This window comes from Dermacentor albipictus, chromosome 1 (assembly GCF_038994185.2).
Source record: "Dermacentor albipictus isolate Rhodes 1998 colony chromosome 1, USDA_Dalb.pri_finalv2, whole genome shotgun sequence".
Taxonomy (NCBI): Eukaryota; Metazoa; Arthropoda; class Arachnida; order Ixodida; family Ixodidae; genus Dermacentor; species Dermacentor albipictus.
The window spans coordinates 248,841,103-248,859,855 of NC_091821.1; the positions used below are offsets into that span (position 1 = coordinate 248,841,103).

Here is an 18,753-nt window from a genome sequence, read left to right on the forward strand (position 1 = left end):
TTGAGGTGCTTCTTTAAAGTCTCACATAAGAATTCTCAAAAAGTGTCTGAGCAATTAACACTGCTTTGCATCTATTAAAAAAAACCAGTGATCAGGCTATAATTTTATGTACCACAGTATATGCTGCGACTACATCTTGAAATAAAATGTTGGAACATAAGAGCACCGAAAGTAAGCACATTTGTAATGGTAATGAAAGAGTTAAGTGCTGTATTATAATTTAGAAGCATACTATTGTTAACCTTTTATTGATGAGTGTTGCCTACAGGCAATATACTAGATAAAATGTTTTTTTTCTTGCTTAATTTCGATATTGAGTATGAAGTTTCTGGCTATAAATGTCTGGCCAACACTGAACGACAGGCAGCCAGCTTAACTTTTTGTGTTAGAGCAGGAACACTGGACAGGGAAGAACTCTGGCACACGACTCATTTTATTTTTAAAGCAAGGTCAGAGGAGACAGACTGATGCAAGATCTCCAGCTGCAGTGGCATCACAGACACAAAACAAATAAAATGTACACCTATGGTTCACATATGAAAAGAGCTGCCTGTACAAATTCCAAACAAAGCCATAGGTGGCTTGGGGCAAAGCCCAGTTCCAGTTTTCTGCCTGGTTCTTGGTATTTCTGTTTACTTCTGGAAAAGTTTCTTCAAAATATTTTTTATGTATGTCGATTATGCCTATTCTCGATGTGGTTTGCACATTTATATAAAGACATTTTTTTGTGTATGTTTATATGTCTCGTCATTAAAAGTTTAAAGCGTAAAACCAAAGTCTTGCTTAAGATTGTAACACATGTGTATGTAGCATCACATTGTGAATTCATTACAATGCAGTTTCAACATATTTGTGGAAATATAAGCAACATTGCATTGACAATGTACAAATGAGGACATCTGTGCTGAAACAACACATAGTGCATTCCAGGAATCCAAAGCTTACATCAGGCATTAAGCTGCACATATTATACGCAGTTCTTTGCATGCCACACTATGGCATATTCAGGAAGGAGGAAGAGAGTTGTCTGAGGCTTAATACTGACGTGACATTTTCAACTTGACATTCTTTTTTTGCATTAAATGATGGTTCAAAGCCTCAAAACCATAGAAAAAATACTGGCAAGCATCAGAGCAGTCTATAAAAAGCTACTATAATACATTTTTATGAACCTGTGTTGGTTTCGTACATGGGACATAGATGAGTCAAGATGTCATGATACACTAGGTAGCTCTGTTACTAAGATTCCCATGGCTTCCATATGCGAGTGCAGCCAGAAGAAATGTGCACAGCACTCTTGTTTAAAACAATTCTTTTATGAGCGACGTCATCATATCTAGTCTTATTTCCACACGATGCAAGCACATTTCATTCTCATGGGCTGCATTGAAGATAGTGAATTGGGATGAAGTGTAGTGCAATGCCAGGACATGGACACCAGAAATGAATGACTATGTGTTTGTCATTTTTTCTTGTGTGCATGCCCTGGCATTGTGGTACACTTCATCCCAATTCAATCAGACTGAAAAACAAGCACACATCGCCACACTTGTTGCATAAAAGAGCTGCTGCGCCTTAGGGACCCCTGATGTATTCCATCTTGCCTGGGCTGTTTTTCAGCACATACCTACTCCTTTCTTGTTTTCACATAATTTTAGTATTCGGTCAAGTTCAATACTATATATAGGAACTGCAGCCGCTATCTCATGCCAATAAGAAGTTTCTTTCTGATGCGCTATTCTTTACGCAATTTTAAAGGCAACATCAAATATTTGTATGGGCTAACTTTCTACATGAATGCTTTCTGGCTTTGAATGTGTATCATACACACCTGGGGAGCTGCCTTTTGGCTTCCGAGGCGCTACCTTTACTGGGAAGCTTTTCCATCCTTTTACTGAAAGAAAACAAATAGGCCAGGAGGTGAGCAATAAATTGAAGCCGAACAATAAACTCAAACTAAGAGCAGCAGCATGCCCTAATTTAACATAGAATGTACTCACAGTGATTGATAAGGTGATAGATGGCTGTTGTGATAGAACAGACCCAAGTCACATGCTTCTGGAGGCCAATGAGAGATGACAGGCTTGGGCTGCTCAGCACAGCATCCAGTGCTTGCAGAAACTCCTCCAAGTGGTTGCAAGAAAAGTAGTCGGGAGTCTCTGTCATCCACCGTATGGCCTGGAAGATAAGTTGCACTAGCTGAATGCTTCAAAAAGACAGTCACTGCATATTGCACAAAGCAAATATCTTGCCAATGGCAAGCATGTCTTAATTCTTTCGTTACCACGCCTATTCAAACCGATCACCGGTGATTGATGCTTTAGATCGCCGATTGCAACATGTTGGAGCCGTTTCTTATCCGCTTAAGACCATCCAGTAGTTAGTACAAGCACTGAACTTTCAAATCAGTTTAAATTTTGGCGCTCCGGCGATGTTGCAGCAAAAAGAGGCATGGCTGTCACCTTCTGCCGCGCTCAAGAAAAAAGCATGCCGCTCATGATTACGCTGCACTAGCATCAATATTTTGTAATCAGATGACTCCCAGAAAGTCAAGAATTAGATTATATGGCTGGCTTTGCCATCCGACAGTTCTGAGCGGTGATAATTAACTGAAAATGATTCCAGCTAGTGAGCTTTGGCTTAGAGTCTGAGTTGTTTTATTCTGCCAAAGTGTATTTCTGAAGGTCTGCCACATGTCCAACATATGGACCTGGCATTTTCAACCAGTTTCCAAGAGTTTCGGTTTCACTCCTCTCATAAAATCCAGGCAAGGGGTGCTGCCGATGTCACTGCGCAGTTATCGAAAGATGCTCCCATGGCGTCGTCCCACACAGTTGCGTCGCAAGAAAAGCGTCGTGCTCGAAACTATGCTGCACCCACACTTGAATTTAGTCATGAGGACTCGAGTTGTGATTCCGAAGATGACAGCAAAGCAGATTCAAGCTCTTACGGCGATGATGCTTTGAGTCAGCCTGGGACATCTGTAGCTGTTTACCGGCGAGTTACCTTTATGGCTTTGAGCGGTCTCCTTCCTTGTGCACGCTTACCTGCCCATCTTTTTGCATGACCTGAGGCTCTACTGACTATCTTCAGGGTGTATACTTCGCTTGGTCATGATGTGCTGCCGTCAGCAACAAAGAAACTTCCGTTCACACCAAGAAGGTTGCCTGTAGCACATCTCGGCCCAGCACTACGGATCAGCGCAAGACAGTCTACAACGGCGTGGAATTTCTTTCTACTCTTCTCTGCAAAGGTACAATCTGCAAAAATGCAAACAGATATGATTGGATGCATAATCTTGTAGCTGCCCAGCTATGCTGGGAGCAATTGGTCCTGGAAGAGGTGCATGACTCTAGATGAACTGGTGAAGTACGTTCCTTGGATTTCTCATTGGACCATCCTCAGAATATGCCGAAAAGGCGGAACTGCAAAATGTGTTTTGAGGAGCGCAAAGCTGAAGAAAAACGAGACATTTTGTGGGAAAAGTGTGGAGTGCATCTATGCTTCACAAAATCCAGGAATGGCTTCACTGCATGGCAAGAGCGATGAACTGGTCTTAGTTTCTTTTTTGTATCTGAAGAACAGCGGTGTACTGAGCATGCATTTTTTCAGACACCATTCCTGGGTTATTTATCTTTGAAATGTATATTCTAAACTTCCTTTGATATTAATGTTTTTGTAGCTATCATGTTTCTTTACTGTTGTTTCTATCAACTGGCAGCAAAAATAGTGCTTTCTAGAATTTTTATGTTTTACCTAATACATTTTTTTGTTAGGCAACGTCTGTTTTTGGAAAGAGCATTTCATTATGCATAATATGCTATGCTGCAATGTGTGCTGGAATATTATTTGTAGTAGTAAATAGTTTTTTTCTGAGACCTATAAAAAACCGTCAATTTTTTCACGGTAACGAAAGAGTTAAAACATGCATCCAGACATAAATACTGATAAAACCTTAAGTCGAAGAAGCAGCCATGGCACTTAAACAAACAAGTAGTTGTGCAATGAAATCTCAATAATTAGAACTCCCTGTGCAATCTAAGTCAGCTCTCTATTGCCTTTTCTCTGCCTGTCAGCTCCCTTGTGCTTTTCTTCTGTCTCCCTCTGAGCCTCAGATGTACTATCGTGCCCAGTTTGACCTACAAACAATGCGCAAGCACTTTTTCATGCCCATTTGCATTGTAGCATTATTCTGAGCATGATGGTACTCCACATGCAATGGCCATACCTTGCCTCATGCTTGAAATAAAATACGGCGGCTGTATTAGGTGGAAGGACTTTCGCAATGCTATACAAACATTTCGAAAGAATGGCCCTCTTTCTGTTTCCGCGTATGTCTACGATATGAAGTGAATGATTGCCTTGGTTGGTTCACTTTTTTTTCTTTTTTTTTTTCTGTTGACTCATTTTGAATAGAAAGGCTTTATTCAATGCCCTAGTATGTAGTTTCTGTCTCATGATTTTTTGGCTGCCAAGAATAATGCCGGGGTGTCAGTATACATTAGCCAATGACAAATTATTTGACGTGTGCCCCCTTTCTTTTAGGAGTGAAATAATAAAAGGATTGGCCAGTATAGAACCACCGCTGCAAGCAAGTACCCTCTGGCAGGATTGAATCAAAGGAGCATTAAAGATGATTTTATATTTCATTTACTTGCTTTCGAAAATTTAATCCAGATTCTCTACATTAAGCTTTGCAGGTTTAAAAATGCCTGGTTGTACTCGTACTACAGATGGCATAATAATACAAACCCATTATGAATGAGGTGCTGTCAATATTTATATAAGCAGATGCTAGCAGGGCCTTGCAATGACTTGGCTAAGCTCGGCTTCATCATGTTGGTTTATTTGATTAAAAGACTTCGCCATTTGTGTGTCACTATTATTCAAACAAGAAGGAATGTATAGGTGCAGCTAAGTACAACACCCACCTCAGCACAGAGCACGGCAAACCTGGCCACATCCTCGAGGCTATCAATGGGCATATCAGAAGCCAAGGCTGCCAGGCCATCCAGATATGTGGCCACAGGTGGTGCAAGTCGGCACAGCGTATCCCAAATCTGCACCACAATCATTCACAGTAGACAGTCAAACACAGCTTCTAAAGCCAATATATCTGGAGCCTGCACACTGCACTAACACAGAACTTGCTCTCTAAGGTATAACTTCAAAGATCTATTGTATGACCAGTGAGGAGCACACGTGCCTATTTCCACCCACATACTCATGTCAGCACGATTACACATTGCGGATGGATGGGTTGAGTGTTGGCGTGCAGGCATGGGAAAGGCGCACTACGTACTCTCCTGGTTCTCTATTGCTCTCGCGATGCATGCACCCTTCTCCCAAGTCTCAAGGGAAAGAGAAATGTATCTGACGTGCAAGGAGGACATTCCTCTTGCGAAGTTAAAGAGGTATAAAATAATGCCACCAGAGGAGACACTCTCTGTTGCCCCAACCTTGAACCTGACCAATAACCTTACGGATATCTACCGCAACCCGCGAGTGACCTCGGTGCCTGACTCTCACGCACCACAAGGTAAGCCTATTTATGACCTATTTACAGAGTGTACTATCCATCTGTAAGTGTTGCTTATTGCTCGCAACAATAAATATTGTTAGTGATGACGCCACTGGTTGCCTTATTCGTCTGAACTGAACGCAGCTTCGATTACACGCGCTATGGGTTCTGGAGTACTACGGAACGACTGTGGGTGGCTAGACCCGGAGTTTGCCTTCAGCCCTAGCCATACGCAAAGTGTAACCCTACAGACCAAATGCACTGACATTTATGATAAGGCTAAAAGATTGCCTTTCATAATTACAAAAATCTAGCATGAGATCTATATTTAAAGCAAAATTTTAAATTTATTTTGGCAAGAAAGCTGGGCAGAACTGAGGCACACCACTCTCAGTATCTATGAATACACATTATGCAATTACAAATCACAGTAGGTGCTTCAGTTATAATCAAATGAATTAATATTAAACTTTTGTTATTACCACTTGTGATCTTGTGAATGCATTTCTGGCCCTAACGAAATTTCATGCTGATACCACCACACGGCCCATGGCCATACGGCACCATGGCCACGATACGGTCCTGAAGATTGGTGAAGCTTGGTATGAAGTTGTTGTGCAGGGTCACAAATAAGCTGTAAAAAAACCTGAAACTTTAGTTGCCGACACTACAGCCAATGGTGTGGCCGTGAGAAAAATTCGCTGCCGGCTGATGTGATAATGGGCCGCAAACTGTTGTGGAAAGCTTGTTGCTAATATTTTCCTACGGGTGGTTTATCAGTGATTGGGTGAGCCATCACACGTGTGGGTTAGATTGACAGCTGTGGAAGCAGCGTTTGGGTCCATGGTCGACCAGCCAGCAACTAATGCGAGCCCTCATTCCAAGATTGTCTGTGTGTTCATATGTGGGTAGAAAGCTCCGGAATGCTTGAATGTGCGTGCGTGAACACTGAACCTATGTATCTGATACGATGAGTGTGCCTTTGGGTGGCTAATCGGCCTGATCTTTGCACAAGCTTCCGTGCTTTCCAGATGCACTGGTTTTGTTGTTCCCTCTCTTTGCGTACTGTTATTCGTTTCAATCGGTACGGTCGACATGGGGGGCTATTCTGCAAGCGTCCACCTAGTGGACATGCCCATTTCGTCTGCTGCTGAAGTGCTGATTGGCTGGGAGCGCCTGTGTCCTTCTGACGTGTACTCCAGCCCAGCCAATCACAACTTCAGCAGTAGACGAAATGGACATGCCCACTAGGTGAACACTTACAGAATACCTGCCCAGGCCTAACCTTACACCATTAGATATCGTTCTCCGTGGGAACTCTGCGCATGTCAACACACCGACTACGACCAGGTCATTCAGAGTAGGTACCGAATATTGGAGAAGTTGAGTACTATGTATTTGATTCGAGAATATAATTATCACAATGTTCACTATTCGCTTTGAAATCGAATATTTGAGTATTCACACACATGTTAATTGGGCTCCAAAAAGGTGTGACGAAAACACAGGCATGGAGCACTTCTTAATAGTGTACTCCCATTTCTTTTATATGGTCACAAGCACACTCGCACTGTTTTTTAGCACGTCAATAAGTTGCTTTTGTTTTCATGTTAGAGAGTGGGATCACAATAACGTGTTGCATTGCTCCACCAGGCATGACAGGTTTTAATGAGGGCCCTCATGAGTTTCATGGGGTAGGCTACTTCACTGCCGTCTGCTAGCATATAGAAATAACCTTTGGTAAAGTGGTAAAGACATTTGGCAATCCAGAAACAAGCCTTGTCTTTCGTTGTAGTGCTGAGAGAGGCAGGTAGTAATTTTTCCAAGTTGTCTTTGCGTTCATAGTTACTTCTTACTACAGCAAGATTACAAAGCCATGAACTAGTTTTGCTTGGCTGTGTGCTGTACACTTGAATGCACAGCTCTCAAAGTTTGTACTGCATAAGTACCATATTTACTAGCATAATGATCACACTCGCATAATGATCGCATCCCTGAATTTCATCGTCAAAATTCGATTTTTTTTCCCCTTTCCCGTGTATTGATTGCACCCCGAACTTGCCACAGCGATATGTCGTGTGCCAAGTCGAGCTAATGATGATCGCGCTTACCATCTGTCGAATGCTGTTGAATGCTACGCGACAGACTCTTCAAGACATACCAAGCGGTCTGCACGCACTGAACATTCTTGAGCAGATGCCCCATTTCATTCCTTTCATCATTTTCCGTACTTCCAGGAAAAAAAGCTACAACCAAACTTGCCTTGGCTTTATTATTTGTAGGCTTTATATTGGTTGTGGTCAACAACAACAAAAAAAGAAGGCTCTTTTTGATTCTTCTCATCTGCACTCGTGGGCACGCAACAAATCGCGAGCGGAAACGATAGTAGCCACGTTTACACTGATACGTTGGTCCCTATTCATACACCGAGGGTTGTAATACAGCTAAGATATTCGCCCACTCATAGCGGCAGCATGCCGTATTAAGATAGTAGTGAAGACAAATGCCGCAGTTTCTGCAGCGTGCCCGCCGTGGGTTTCTGTCACTGGCAGTTAAGCGCGCCCATCTCTGTTTCTGTCCCCTCAAAGTGGTCATGGCTATAGTATTGCCACAAACTTGCCGACAGTAACAATATTATTCATTATTTATATGGAAGAAACTGTTTCAATGCGTGTAATGTACTCATGAGAAGAAAAAAAATTGCATTCGGCAGGTTCGGCTTGCTCTGCGGGCTGCCATTTTTGTTTTGGTGTCTCGCACTATTACAGCGGCAGCTGCATATTTGTTAACCTGTTGTCATTCCACAGCAAACGCGAGTTGAAAAAAAAAAAAAGTTTTCTTTTCGCGGGAAATTTAACCCGCGTAATGACCACAGCCCTAAATTTGCGTCAATTCTTTTTACAAAAAAGTACGATCATTATGCGAGTAAATACGGTATTTGTGTCACCCAACAGTGCTCTTATTTATTGTTACTAACTGTGCAATCTTGTCTGCTAACCTGATCCCAGATGTCTTTGTTTATTATTTTCTAAACAATAACATTTAATAACAACCTGTCGTAGCAAGTATATGGCAGAATGCAAAAAGGGAAGACAACTCCCTATTGTTTGAAATGGTATCAGATATAAAGATGAACCTTTGTCTAGAATAGCAGCTTTGATGTTCTCAGGTAGCTAGCTCACAAATAAGCTGTTCAGTATGTCTTTAGAAGCAGCAAGAAATGGAGGAGCACTATACGGACCCCTTGGGATGAAATGAGGATGAAGCACTGAACTTAGCCGAAGTACTTTCAAGAATTTTACCAGGGCAATTTAATGGGCATTTGTGTCACCAGAAAAGTCACTAAATAAGTTGCTAATGCTTGAAGAAGGCCAACTTGTTAAAGGGCCCCTTACCAGGCCTTATAGTAAATTTTGCTTATGCACTGGAAGTTGTTATGTGTCTTCTAGGAAGCGTTCTGCCGCAAAAATTTTTCAAATCGGCTCATTAATAGCCGAGATAGAAATATTTAAGTGCCGCGAACCCATGATTTCAGGAGGCAAGCTCCACTGCACAGCGACTCTCTCCACTCACCCTGTCTAGCCTCCGCAAGCGAAATTCCTTCCCTGCGTTCTCCCACATCGGACCTCGAGGATCGCGTGACGCATACGTCACAGGTCCCGCCTTCATTTTTTTTTTCTCCTCGCTTTTTCTGTTTTTTTTTTGCAGCGCTGTGCTTTTTTGTTGACGGTGTTGCGTGCGAGCTGTTGTCACTGTCTCGTTTTGCGCAGCGCACAATTTTGCACGCTGTGCACAAGGAAACATGACTAGCGGTATAATTCAGTGCTACACGAATACTGAGGCAGCACAAGCGGATCGCAGAGCATGATCATGCCCTAGAACACAGTAGAAAATGGCATAATTTCATGTGACTGCATGACCGTGGGAACAAGCAGACGAAGCAGAAGTACAACTCTCTTGCTTTGGTGTGAAGTAAAACAAAAAACACGCAGACATTCCATTTGTGTTTTATTATTTCTCTAAACTTCAATTTGTCGATTCAAGCAACAGATCACATAAATAACAGATGTTGCCATGAATAATTCTCGAAGTCACGTGCCACTACGAGCGATGTCACACTGCGGACACCTATGGGCGCAGGGACACAAGTACGTCACCGTCCAACTTGAATCGCGGTCGCCGCGAGGAAAAGGGAAAACGGCGTTCGGATTGAAATGTCAGACCTTTCCGCGGCGTGTAGCGATATAATTCTTTGCAAACACAATCGTTAGCGCACATTGTATGCTCTGCGCTCGTCAGCTCAATATGGCCAGACCTGGTGAGGGGCCCTTTATGATGACTAAAAACTCACTAAATTTAGCGACTTTCTTGCTAAGCTACCAGCAATGGCTGCAAGTGAGTAGACTGCTTTTGTACCTGTGTGTCCTCCAGCAGTGCGATAAGTCGAGCCTGATGTCGTGCTTCCCGAGGGCACTCAGCCACTGTTGTTGCCAAGAAGGGGTGGTGTGGCTGGGGCAGCTCAGCCACCAAGCGCCGGGTCTGGCCAAGTACACAAGCCCGCGCCGCACGATACAGCGCGGACTCGCCTGTGCTCGAGCGCTGGGCACCCAGTCGCAGGCTTGCACACACCACAGCTGGCCCCACATCCTGTTACAAGAAGACCTTAAGCTGGCACAAATGTTAAATTCACGGGTTGTACATGCCAAAACCACGATTTGATTAAGAGGCACGCAGTAGTATGGGGCTCCAGATTAATTTTGACCACCCGGTGTTCTTTAACGTGCACCCAATGCATGGCGTACGAGCATTTTTGCATTCCGCCCCTATCAGAATGTGCCTGCCATGGCCAGGATTGAAGCCACGACCTCGAGCTCAGCAGCACAATACCATAGCCACAGGGCTACTGCAGAGAGTCTGACAGAAATGTGGCATGCACACAGGGTAACCCAATTTGACTGGTCAAGTTACTCATACAGAGTTCTCTGTCCTTTCAGTGGCGCTTGTAAGCAGAGGAAGTGACAGATAGATGTTGTGGTATCATGGGTGCCGGACAGAACACACAATAGAAGGGGACGGACAATGGCACTTCTCTTAACTGAGGAGTTGAGAGCAACGACATTGTCTATATCCTTCTCTTGTGTGTTCTGTTTGGCACCCATGACACCACAATTAATCTGTACCAACAAACAAAAATTTAAGTTCTTCTTTAGATGGATGTGGCTTTTATCAATTTCATGCCAAACTTGTGGCACCAGTGATGTGAAAAATATAAAGAAGACATTGCTGCACAATTGAACATGTGGTTTGCTAATGTGCTTTGTTTAGCTGCCATCCAAACAAGACATGCATTGTACTGCGCTGGGTGCTGTCAATGCATGTGGTACAACACTCCACGTGCGATCGATGGGTCCTCGATCTGATCTTAACTCAAGCTCACTGCTGCCAAGGGCCAGTGCTCGGGAGTAAAAACATATAAAAGGTGTCACAGGAAGATGGGGACTTGAAGTGATCAACAGTGGGTTTTTGTGCCCTTGTTTGCCCACAGTTGATCACCCCCTTGTTTAGTAGTCAGTCCTGTGAAATTCTTTAGAGTGGCAGAGGTGCAACATTATAGTAGTTCAATTTATGTGAATTTTCTAGTGGCAGTGTCTCCTGTAAGTCGTCTTCTCCCACAGGCAAAGAGCCTGTGCTGCTGGGGGGACTTAAGTGTAGGACTAACCTTCAATTGAATGATGGCTTCCGTATCTTCATTACTCAAGTTAGCCAGCAGCCGGGAGCACTCCATTGCAGATGCTTGTCCAGAACAGCAGCGTTCCCGTACTTGTGCAAGAAACCATTCCTGCATTTTAGTAAGCAACAAGGGGTGCCTTTCTTAAGCCTATAAGACATGCAAGGACAACAGCTATTTAACTGAACACGAAATAAGGGCTCCTTGTTCATAGTATTTTAGCTGCACCGTCAAATCATTAGTTGCAACTTCATTACTCAAAGCTGTTTTCCTCTCCACTTACTTTAAGGGTTGTTTTGTTGCTGCTGTTAGTGCACATAGTGAATGTGGTCACAAATACTTGTCTCCCTCCAGGGATAATATCAGCTGGTACTAGTTGGCGTCCGTCCTGTCAATGTGTGTTTTTCCATACTTGTTTTTTCATGCCATAATACTTATACCAGGATCGATGAGCAAAACGAGAACAAGGTGAAAGCGGGAGCCAACGTATTGACAAATGCACTTGTATTTTTCAATACTTATATCAGTATTACATGCAATGCTTACATGTGTCTTGAGAATGCCACAGAGGCAAGGTAATAAGTCCCATTGCAATGGACAACAAACTTCTGAAGTGATCCACAATCTGTGCTTAAGTTCACTTTAGCGTTATAGTGAAAAATAATACTTGAGACAACCTTGCGCACCTTATTGACGTGGAGCTTTGGTGGGCTAACGAGGTCTGCTCCTTCTCCAGATGCCATCAGCTGTGCTCCGTCTCCTTTCAGCAGCTTTTCCAATAATGACAGAAGGTGCGGGTGTCTGAAAATAAATCAGCACAAGTGTCTGCAATCCTGCAAGCAACATCACTCCTGTTCTTTAGTTTACACCACGGTTTTCATGGAAGCAGTCGCATTGATCTGCTTATGAATGACATTTTATGACAGGCATAGTGCCTGATACCCCAACACAGATGACCATCCTTGAAATGTGCAAATCAATTCTATGTGCTTCGCTCCAGTTTGCAAAAAGAAATAGAGGAACTGAGGGGCTTGATGCTTTGTTACAACCATGTGAAGCAAACAGACAATGAAGGCAACGAAAGCACAGGGGAAATTAACTACCCTTTTTTAACAGAAAAATATCATAGTTTTGCCATAAGGGCGAAGCAATGAATCCAATAGCAACATGTTAGAATTTACATGAAGTGTAGGTCTCGTAGCTGTAGTGGCAGTATGGACTGAAGTAAACATACGCTGACTAAGTAAAAATTTGCTGTCGTGCCAAGGGTCCTCTGGTTGAATCCTGCAATTGGACAATTTCATTTACCACTTACTTTACCACCATTTTTCTGTATCGGGTATCCTTTGAACCAATTTCCTGGGCTGATGTCGGAGGTAGTGCACAGCCAAGGCAATTAAACTGCATCATTTTCAGGTTTCACCTCCGTTACTGTTTCCCACTTTTAATATTTAAATCCGAGAAGATTTAAGATAAAAGGCCTGTGATGTCGGTGTTTTGCTTCATAGCATTAGTTTGTGGGCTGCCATTATCAGAATTGCGAGGAATAATTTTGTCAAGAATGTAAGACCTGGTATGAGCAACTTTAACGATAGAATTCTCTGGCAATTTAACGTATATCACATACTAAAGATCACATACTCGTGACGCCTGCTTACGATCATGTACTCGTGACGCCTGCAGTAGAAAGGATGTTCCACTTCCGCCGCCAAGGTTTATGAGTGGTGGTGGCGCTGGCTAACACTCCCAGGGTTAGTTCTAGTAGTAAAACAAATACCCAAGAAAGTGGATGGGAAAACGATGCTGCTGTAGCTCAATTGGTAGAGCATTGCACATATAATGTGAACACGTCGGCTTGTTCCCCACCTGTGGCAAGTTGGTTTCTTTGTCCACTTTCATTTCCATTAATTTACAATTTCTTTAATTCAATTAGTAAGTACAAGTAATTTCCCTTAAGTTTTTCTTGGTGTCATTATTTGTGGCTTCTTATGACATATACCACATGTCATATAGCATGGCATGGCATATAGCCTACATATAGCTCAATATATACGGAACCTCATGGCGATGCCGACGACGATGGCAAAAATTCACTTGGAGTGTCCATATGTAATTGCTATCACAATATAATGCAGAAATAATAAGCAATAGAGGAAATGAAGGCGGAGGTAAAAACAACTTGGTGCATGTGGGAGCTGAGCCCACATCTTTTTCCTTAAGCATGCACCTCTACCGTTAAGCACCTCTACCGTTAAGCACCTCTACCATTAAGCTACTATGGCGGCTGTCCTCCTGTCAACTTTCTTGGGTATTTGAGCATGTGTACATGATTACCCTTGGGAGTGCTAGCCAGCGCCACTCATGGCCACAGTTTACTAGTTACCATAATACACTTATCAGTGTACAGACAAAGACAGAACTTCTGAGCAAAAGAAACACCGCCCCTGATGCAGTGCAAGAAATTGAACAATTAATGCAAGCCTGGTAGAGCTCACCTGAGATGCAACCTCGCAGAGCGCATGAACTCTGGCAGGCCAGCCAGGTCCTGCAGAGCAGTCGGGGATCTGGCAGTCAAGCCGGGCTCTGTGAGAATGAGCTCCAGCTGCCGCTGAGCCAATGCCTCACAAGTCCGTGCCAGGGAGAGGTGAGGGGTCACTAAGATCTTTTCCACCAGCAGGGCCAACAGGGCAGCAGACTGGGCAGGATGAATACCCTCCAAGCAGTGCAGCAGCTTACTCATGAAGCTTGGTTGCTACAGTCAGGTGCATCGCCACAAAGTGGTCATTACACGGAGACAGGTGGAAGGAACAACAGAATGAGTGATTGTTGACATGCAGAAATTAAGGTGTGAAAATCATCAGCTATTCGGATGGCCTGTGTTGAATGATCATAAGCCTATTTTGAGCTCGTGACCCCCAGATATCGCATTCCTTCAAGGTGAGCTCCAACAGGACCTGCTCAAGGGTAGCATCCAGAGCACAAATTTTATTAACACGAGTCCACTACCTAAACAAGTAAACACAGCTCTAGTGTTGTTTTGCATTCCACATTGATGCAAATAACTGCCATGTTGAGCCCCCTCAGAAATGTTATGAATTAAGATGATATGTATTAAAAGAAGAGTGGGAGAACAGAAAGGAAGGACCATATGTTTTCAATAGAATAAGCGCCAAAAAGTGACAGCACACAAGAAGAAAAACAGACAGGACAAGGCGCATACTTCTTGTGTTTTTCTTCTTGTGTGCTGTCACTTTTTGGCGCTTATTCTATTGAAAGCTATGCACCAACTAGCCCCACAACGTGTTTTACTGAAGGACCATATGAATTGACAGTTTTTTGTGCCAGCCATATATGACAACTGCGATGACAAAACTGAAGCTCATTACGTCTGAAAAAAGATAAGTGTTTAAGTATTTATTTGGCAACAATAGCAAGTACACAGTGTTCGAACAGCAATTTCACCTTTCGGCGCAGGCCCTGGAGCAGCAGCAAGCACTGCTGGCGCAGGCTCCAACGCTAGTGTGCTTACCATATACCATGCAAATTTTAACTGATATAGTTGACATGTTGTAGAGACGGGCTTGCGCAAAGCTTACTCTGCAAGCGCAGTCATAAAACAATGCGACACTCCTTCACACCGCGATGCACAAATGGCGCTAGGGCCGTGTCCATCGATACGGCGTAGAGAAGGCACCACAGACTGATTGTCAACAAAGCGTGTTTGTTAACCCACAATGCAACACAGTGCGAGAGACACAGCCTGTGGGCAAAGGCTCACCGCCAGACCAATCCAATATGCACACCTGCACCGAACATGACATCATGCAATAAACTCATGTCATGCCATGCACATTAGGAAGTTTTCGAATAGGAGCCACGAAAATTTTGTGGCCGAGAAAAAAAAAAAAATGTGTCAGCGCCACTGCGCATGTGCAAGACACAAATACGGTTTTTGGCGACGCTATTTTACCGAAATAGCGCAGTGACCCAAACTCGATGCAAAAGTTTTGCATCAACGAACGTGGCGGCACCCACTGAAACGGTAGGTCTCGCCATGTACCTCATTCTCTAAGACCATTCTTAACTATGCACCATGTGCGGTTCTGATCACAGCGGCTCTTTTGCAAAGCCCCGCTATCCTCCATAAACATCGAAATAGCTTACCTTTAGTCCTAGAATGTGACATCTTCCTTATGCAAACTCCGCAGAACCACGCGGGTTCAATGAACACCAAAATAAAGTGCCAGCAAGACGGTACAGCACTATATAGTGAGAAACTCTAAGGCCGGGCTTCTGCTTCCTTCAATGATGATGATGATTACAGCGTGCTGCTGATTTTGATTTCAGTTTTGCTAGTGGCGAAGCATAGACTGAACGAGGGCATGGTTCTTTCGCATGCTTTGGCACAGGGTTGGCACAATTTTCTGCTAACATACCGTTTTGGTGAAGGACGGTGCAAAGGACCGCCCTCGGCGTAATTTTGCGCACTGGGCACAGCTGTTCCACCACTGAGGACCTTAAGATATTGAAATGGTTTCTATTTTTATGGAGGTCATTTCAGTATTTTTGTGTGTGATTTGTCCTTGATTACAGACTCATAAAATGGAGCTTCAAGGTTATACTCCAAATTTTGAACACCATAAAACAGGATGCCCTGTCTTGTTAACTGTAAGAACCGAGTTCACAAAAGGCCCTCACCGAGCTTTTTGTCTCGCAGCGAGTAAGCACTGCTTGAACAAAAAGGCCACTTGCTGCTGGGTTTCGATGAATGACACTGAAAAAAAAAAAAAGAAAAAGGACCATGCAAGGTGACACACACAAAGCTGCCCAGTCAGATTCACCAGTTTTACAAACCTTATGAAATCAGAGACAGGTGGCTCTGAAGACAGCCGTATGATTTCACTCACGTGGTTGACAATGAGCCAGGTCATAGGTTCAGCATCGTATATGTTTTCACACTGGAAAAAAAGTAGTAGTAAGCGCGTGAAAGTGTTTTTTTTTTTTTAATTGAAGCAGCCTTCTACATAATTCGAAGCAGCCCTCACCAGGTAATCACAGAGAAGGATGAGCCCTGCTTGAGATACTAGCTCAAAATTGCAAGAATGAGAAGGTGTGTTGAGGTTTCTACGGGCCATTCTGTAAAAGAAAAGGAAATGTCCCAGACCAATGAAATAATTAATACAATCAACTTCCATTAATTTGACCCTGACGCGACTAACAAAAATGATTGAATTATCTGGCAGGTCAAATTAAACAAGATGCAGAAAAAAATACTAAAATGCACTGCCGATTCATTTAGCAGTATTTCTTTGATTCTAACACACCCCTGAATCATACGCTTGCCGACTTTTTATGTCTCCAAAACAGGAAACTAATGTATAAATGACTATAAAGCGCCTAAATGAAGTAGAAATTTAACACAAAGCCGCTTTTTTGGCAAGTAAAATGGGCAAGGGTCTAATATGTGTTGCACAATGGCACCCGGTTTACTTAAGTCTGCTTCGCCACAATACATCCATGTTACAAGGTAAATCATACTTTGGTATCCTGTCCGACTTCACTGTGCAGGCAAATTGCAGCCCAATTTTCATTATAGATATTAAAAAAAAAGAACGCAGCAAAACATCATAATCAGACACTGTGAGCTACAGTTACTGCTTGAAAATCTTCCTAAGGCAGGCCGAAAATAGGCATTTTCGACGGGAGATGATGTGTGTTCAACACATTCACTTTCCCCTAAGCTCCACCGAGACTGACACTGCTACTACTAAAGGGGCCACTATAGGGGTCACCATAGGAGCCAGGCGCATTCATGCTGACAGGTCAAGTTGGAATTATCCGGTGAAGGCCTAATTGTAGGATCGAAATAACGAAAGTGGGGGCCTATAGAAATGCATGAGCACTGGCCGAGGCCTTTGGCTGGGATTGAGGTAACCCTTTAAGTGTTTTATTATTTTCACCATACTTGACCATATTTTGCATTTATTTTATGGCTTACTTTCAAACTTCACTCCATTGAAAACCCTTCTAAAGCTTTTTCAACCAATCTGCTACATGTTTTAAAAGTGAAAACCTCATTTTACCTCTTCACTATGCAATATCTAGGTACTAGTCATTGCCACAAATGGTACAGTAAGAAATGAGGAATAATTCTTTATCCTGTTTCAAAATCAACTATTCCACGAAGCAAAGTTCTTGAACGAAGGAAGTTTTTTGTGCATTCTTGCACTTCTAAGGCAGGTCATGAATTGTGTGAAACTTCACGAAGCACGAAACGGTGCAGGGAGCCTTGCGAATCATCACTTTCGGTAGAAAAAGCGATGAGAAGATTATCGTCATCTTCTTCACTCGAAGAGCAAAACTCTAGCGCATAGCTTTTACTCTGACTTTCACTGTCAGAGTCGAGCAGCGGCTTTCTTTTGCATGCACAACTCATGTGCAAGCTGTCAGTGACAGACGCCATTGTTCCAAATCTGCCAAAAGGCCCAAAAAGTGTGCGATTCCAAAAATGCTGTTTTTGAGCGCTGACAAAGTGGATCCATCTATGTAATAGAAAACAAAGACCGCAATAAATGTGCCCCTCCAGCACTAACAAAAAGGCTGCCGTCTATGTTGGAGACCACGGAGACTGAATCAACATGGCCTTTGAGGTGCGAAATGCTAAGCTCGGATTTTAAATGCTAGCACTGCAGCTGTCTATGTAACAGAAGAAAAACTAAGTGGACATGCCAAGTTCATAGAAATCACTGTGAAAATGGGAATATTGCCACTGACCCGAGCTCTTCCAAAACACTTGAAGGGTTAACTGAGAAATTGAAATAATTGGGAGTCAAATTAACAGAAGTCTGCTGTAGTCATGTGACATTCAGAATAAAGGAGAATATGTATTTTCCAAGTACCAGTGCAGTTAAGCACATGCATGTAATGTGAAGATGTGGTTACATAACACTCGGAGAGATTCAAGCGACTTTGAATGCAGGGTATTTTGCTTTGAAAGCTTGTTTTTATTAGAGCACGGTTTTATTTATTTACATTGCTGTTTTCCTAAGTAAAAATAGTGCATATTTAATTTTTAGGACTGTTTGCAGCTTCTTTCATGCAAAAATGAAATTACAGAAAATGAAGTGACAAAGGAAATGCTGAGCCGCAGATGTTGAGTCGCAAGTGGCATCGAATGCACAACTTCTTACAATTACCACTGTCGAATTAACACAAAAATGTACATTCCGCAGTACCTTTCTAAGCATAGAAGGTCTCCTGCATACACATGGAAAGTTTCAAGCAGAAATGTTGCATTGTTTGCTTATAGCAAGAATTCCAGAATTTAATGCGCTGCTCAAAGGCACATTTTAAAGACCTTGACATCAGTTTCCAAATTTCTTAGAGTGCCCTCAATAAAAACATACAACTTCAAAATGTGTCCCTGATGTTCCTCCCAATGCACCTTTAATGATATACTCGCTAGTTTGTAATAAGAAAAAAATTATTTTCAAAGCAATTGTAG

The 18,753-nt window shown here is 42.9% G+C and overlaps 1 protein-coding gene across 1 annotated transcript in view; it reads right to left on the reverse strand.

Annotated features, from left to right (window-relative positions):
- htt (huntingtin) overlaps window positions 1-18,753 on the reverse strand; it is a 160,291-nt gene that overhangs the window by 33,714 nt on the left and 107,824 nt on the right. The window contains exons 34-43 of the mRNA XM_065430124.1: window positions 16,295-16,385; window positions 16,104-16,207; window positions 15,948-16,023; window positions 13,745-14,001; window positions 11,936-12,050; window positions 11,241-11,360; window positions 9,938-10,168; window positions 4,932-5,060; window positions 2,001-2,178; window positions 1,832-1,894 (exon numbers count right to left, since the gene is read on the reverse strand). Coding sequence (XP_065286196.1) covers window positions 1,832-1,894; window positions 2,001-2,178; window positions 4,932-5,060; window positions 9,938-10,168; window positions 11,241-11,360; window positions 11,936-12,050; window positions 13,745-14,001; window positions 15,948-16,023; window positions 16,104-16,207; window positions 16,295-16,385 — 1,364 coding nt within the window. The remainder of the gene's footprint in view (window positions 1-1,831; window positions 1,895-2,000; window positions 2,179-4,931; window positions 5,061-9,937; window positions 10,169-11,240; window positions 11,361-11,935; window positions 12,051-13,744; window positions 14,002-15,947; window positions 16,024-16,103; window positions 16,208-16,294; window positions 16,386-18,753) is intronic.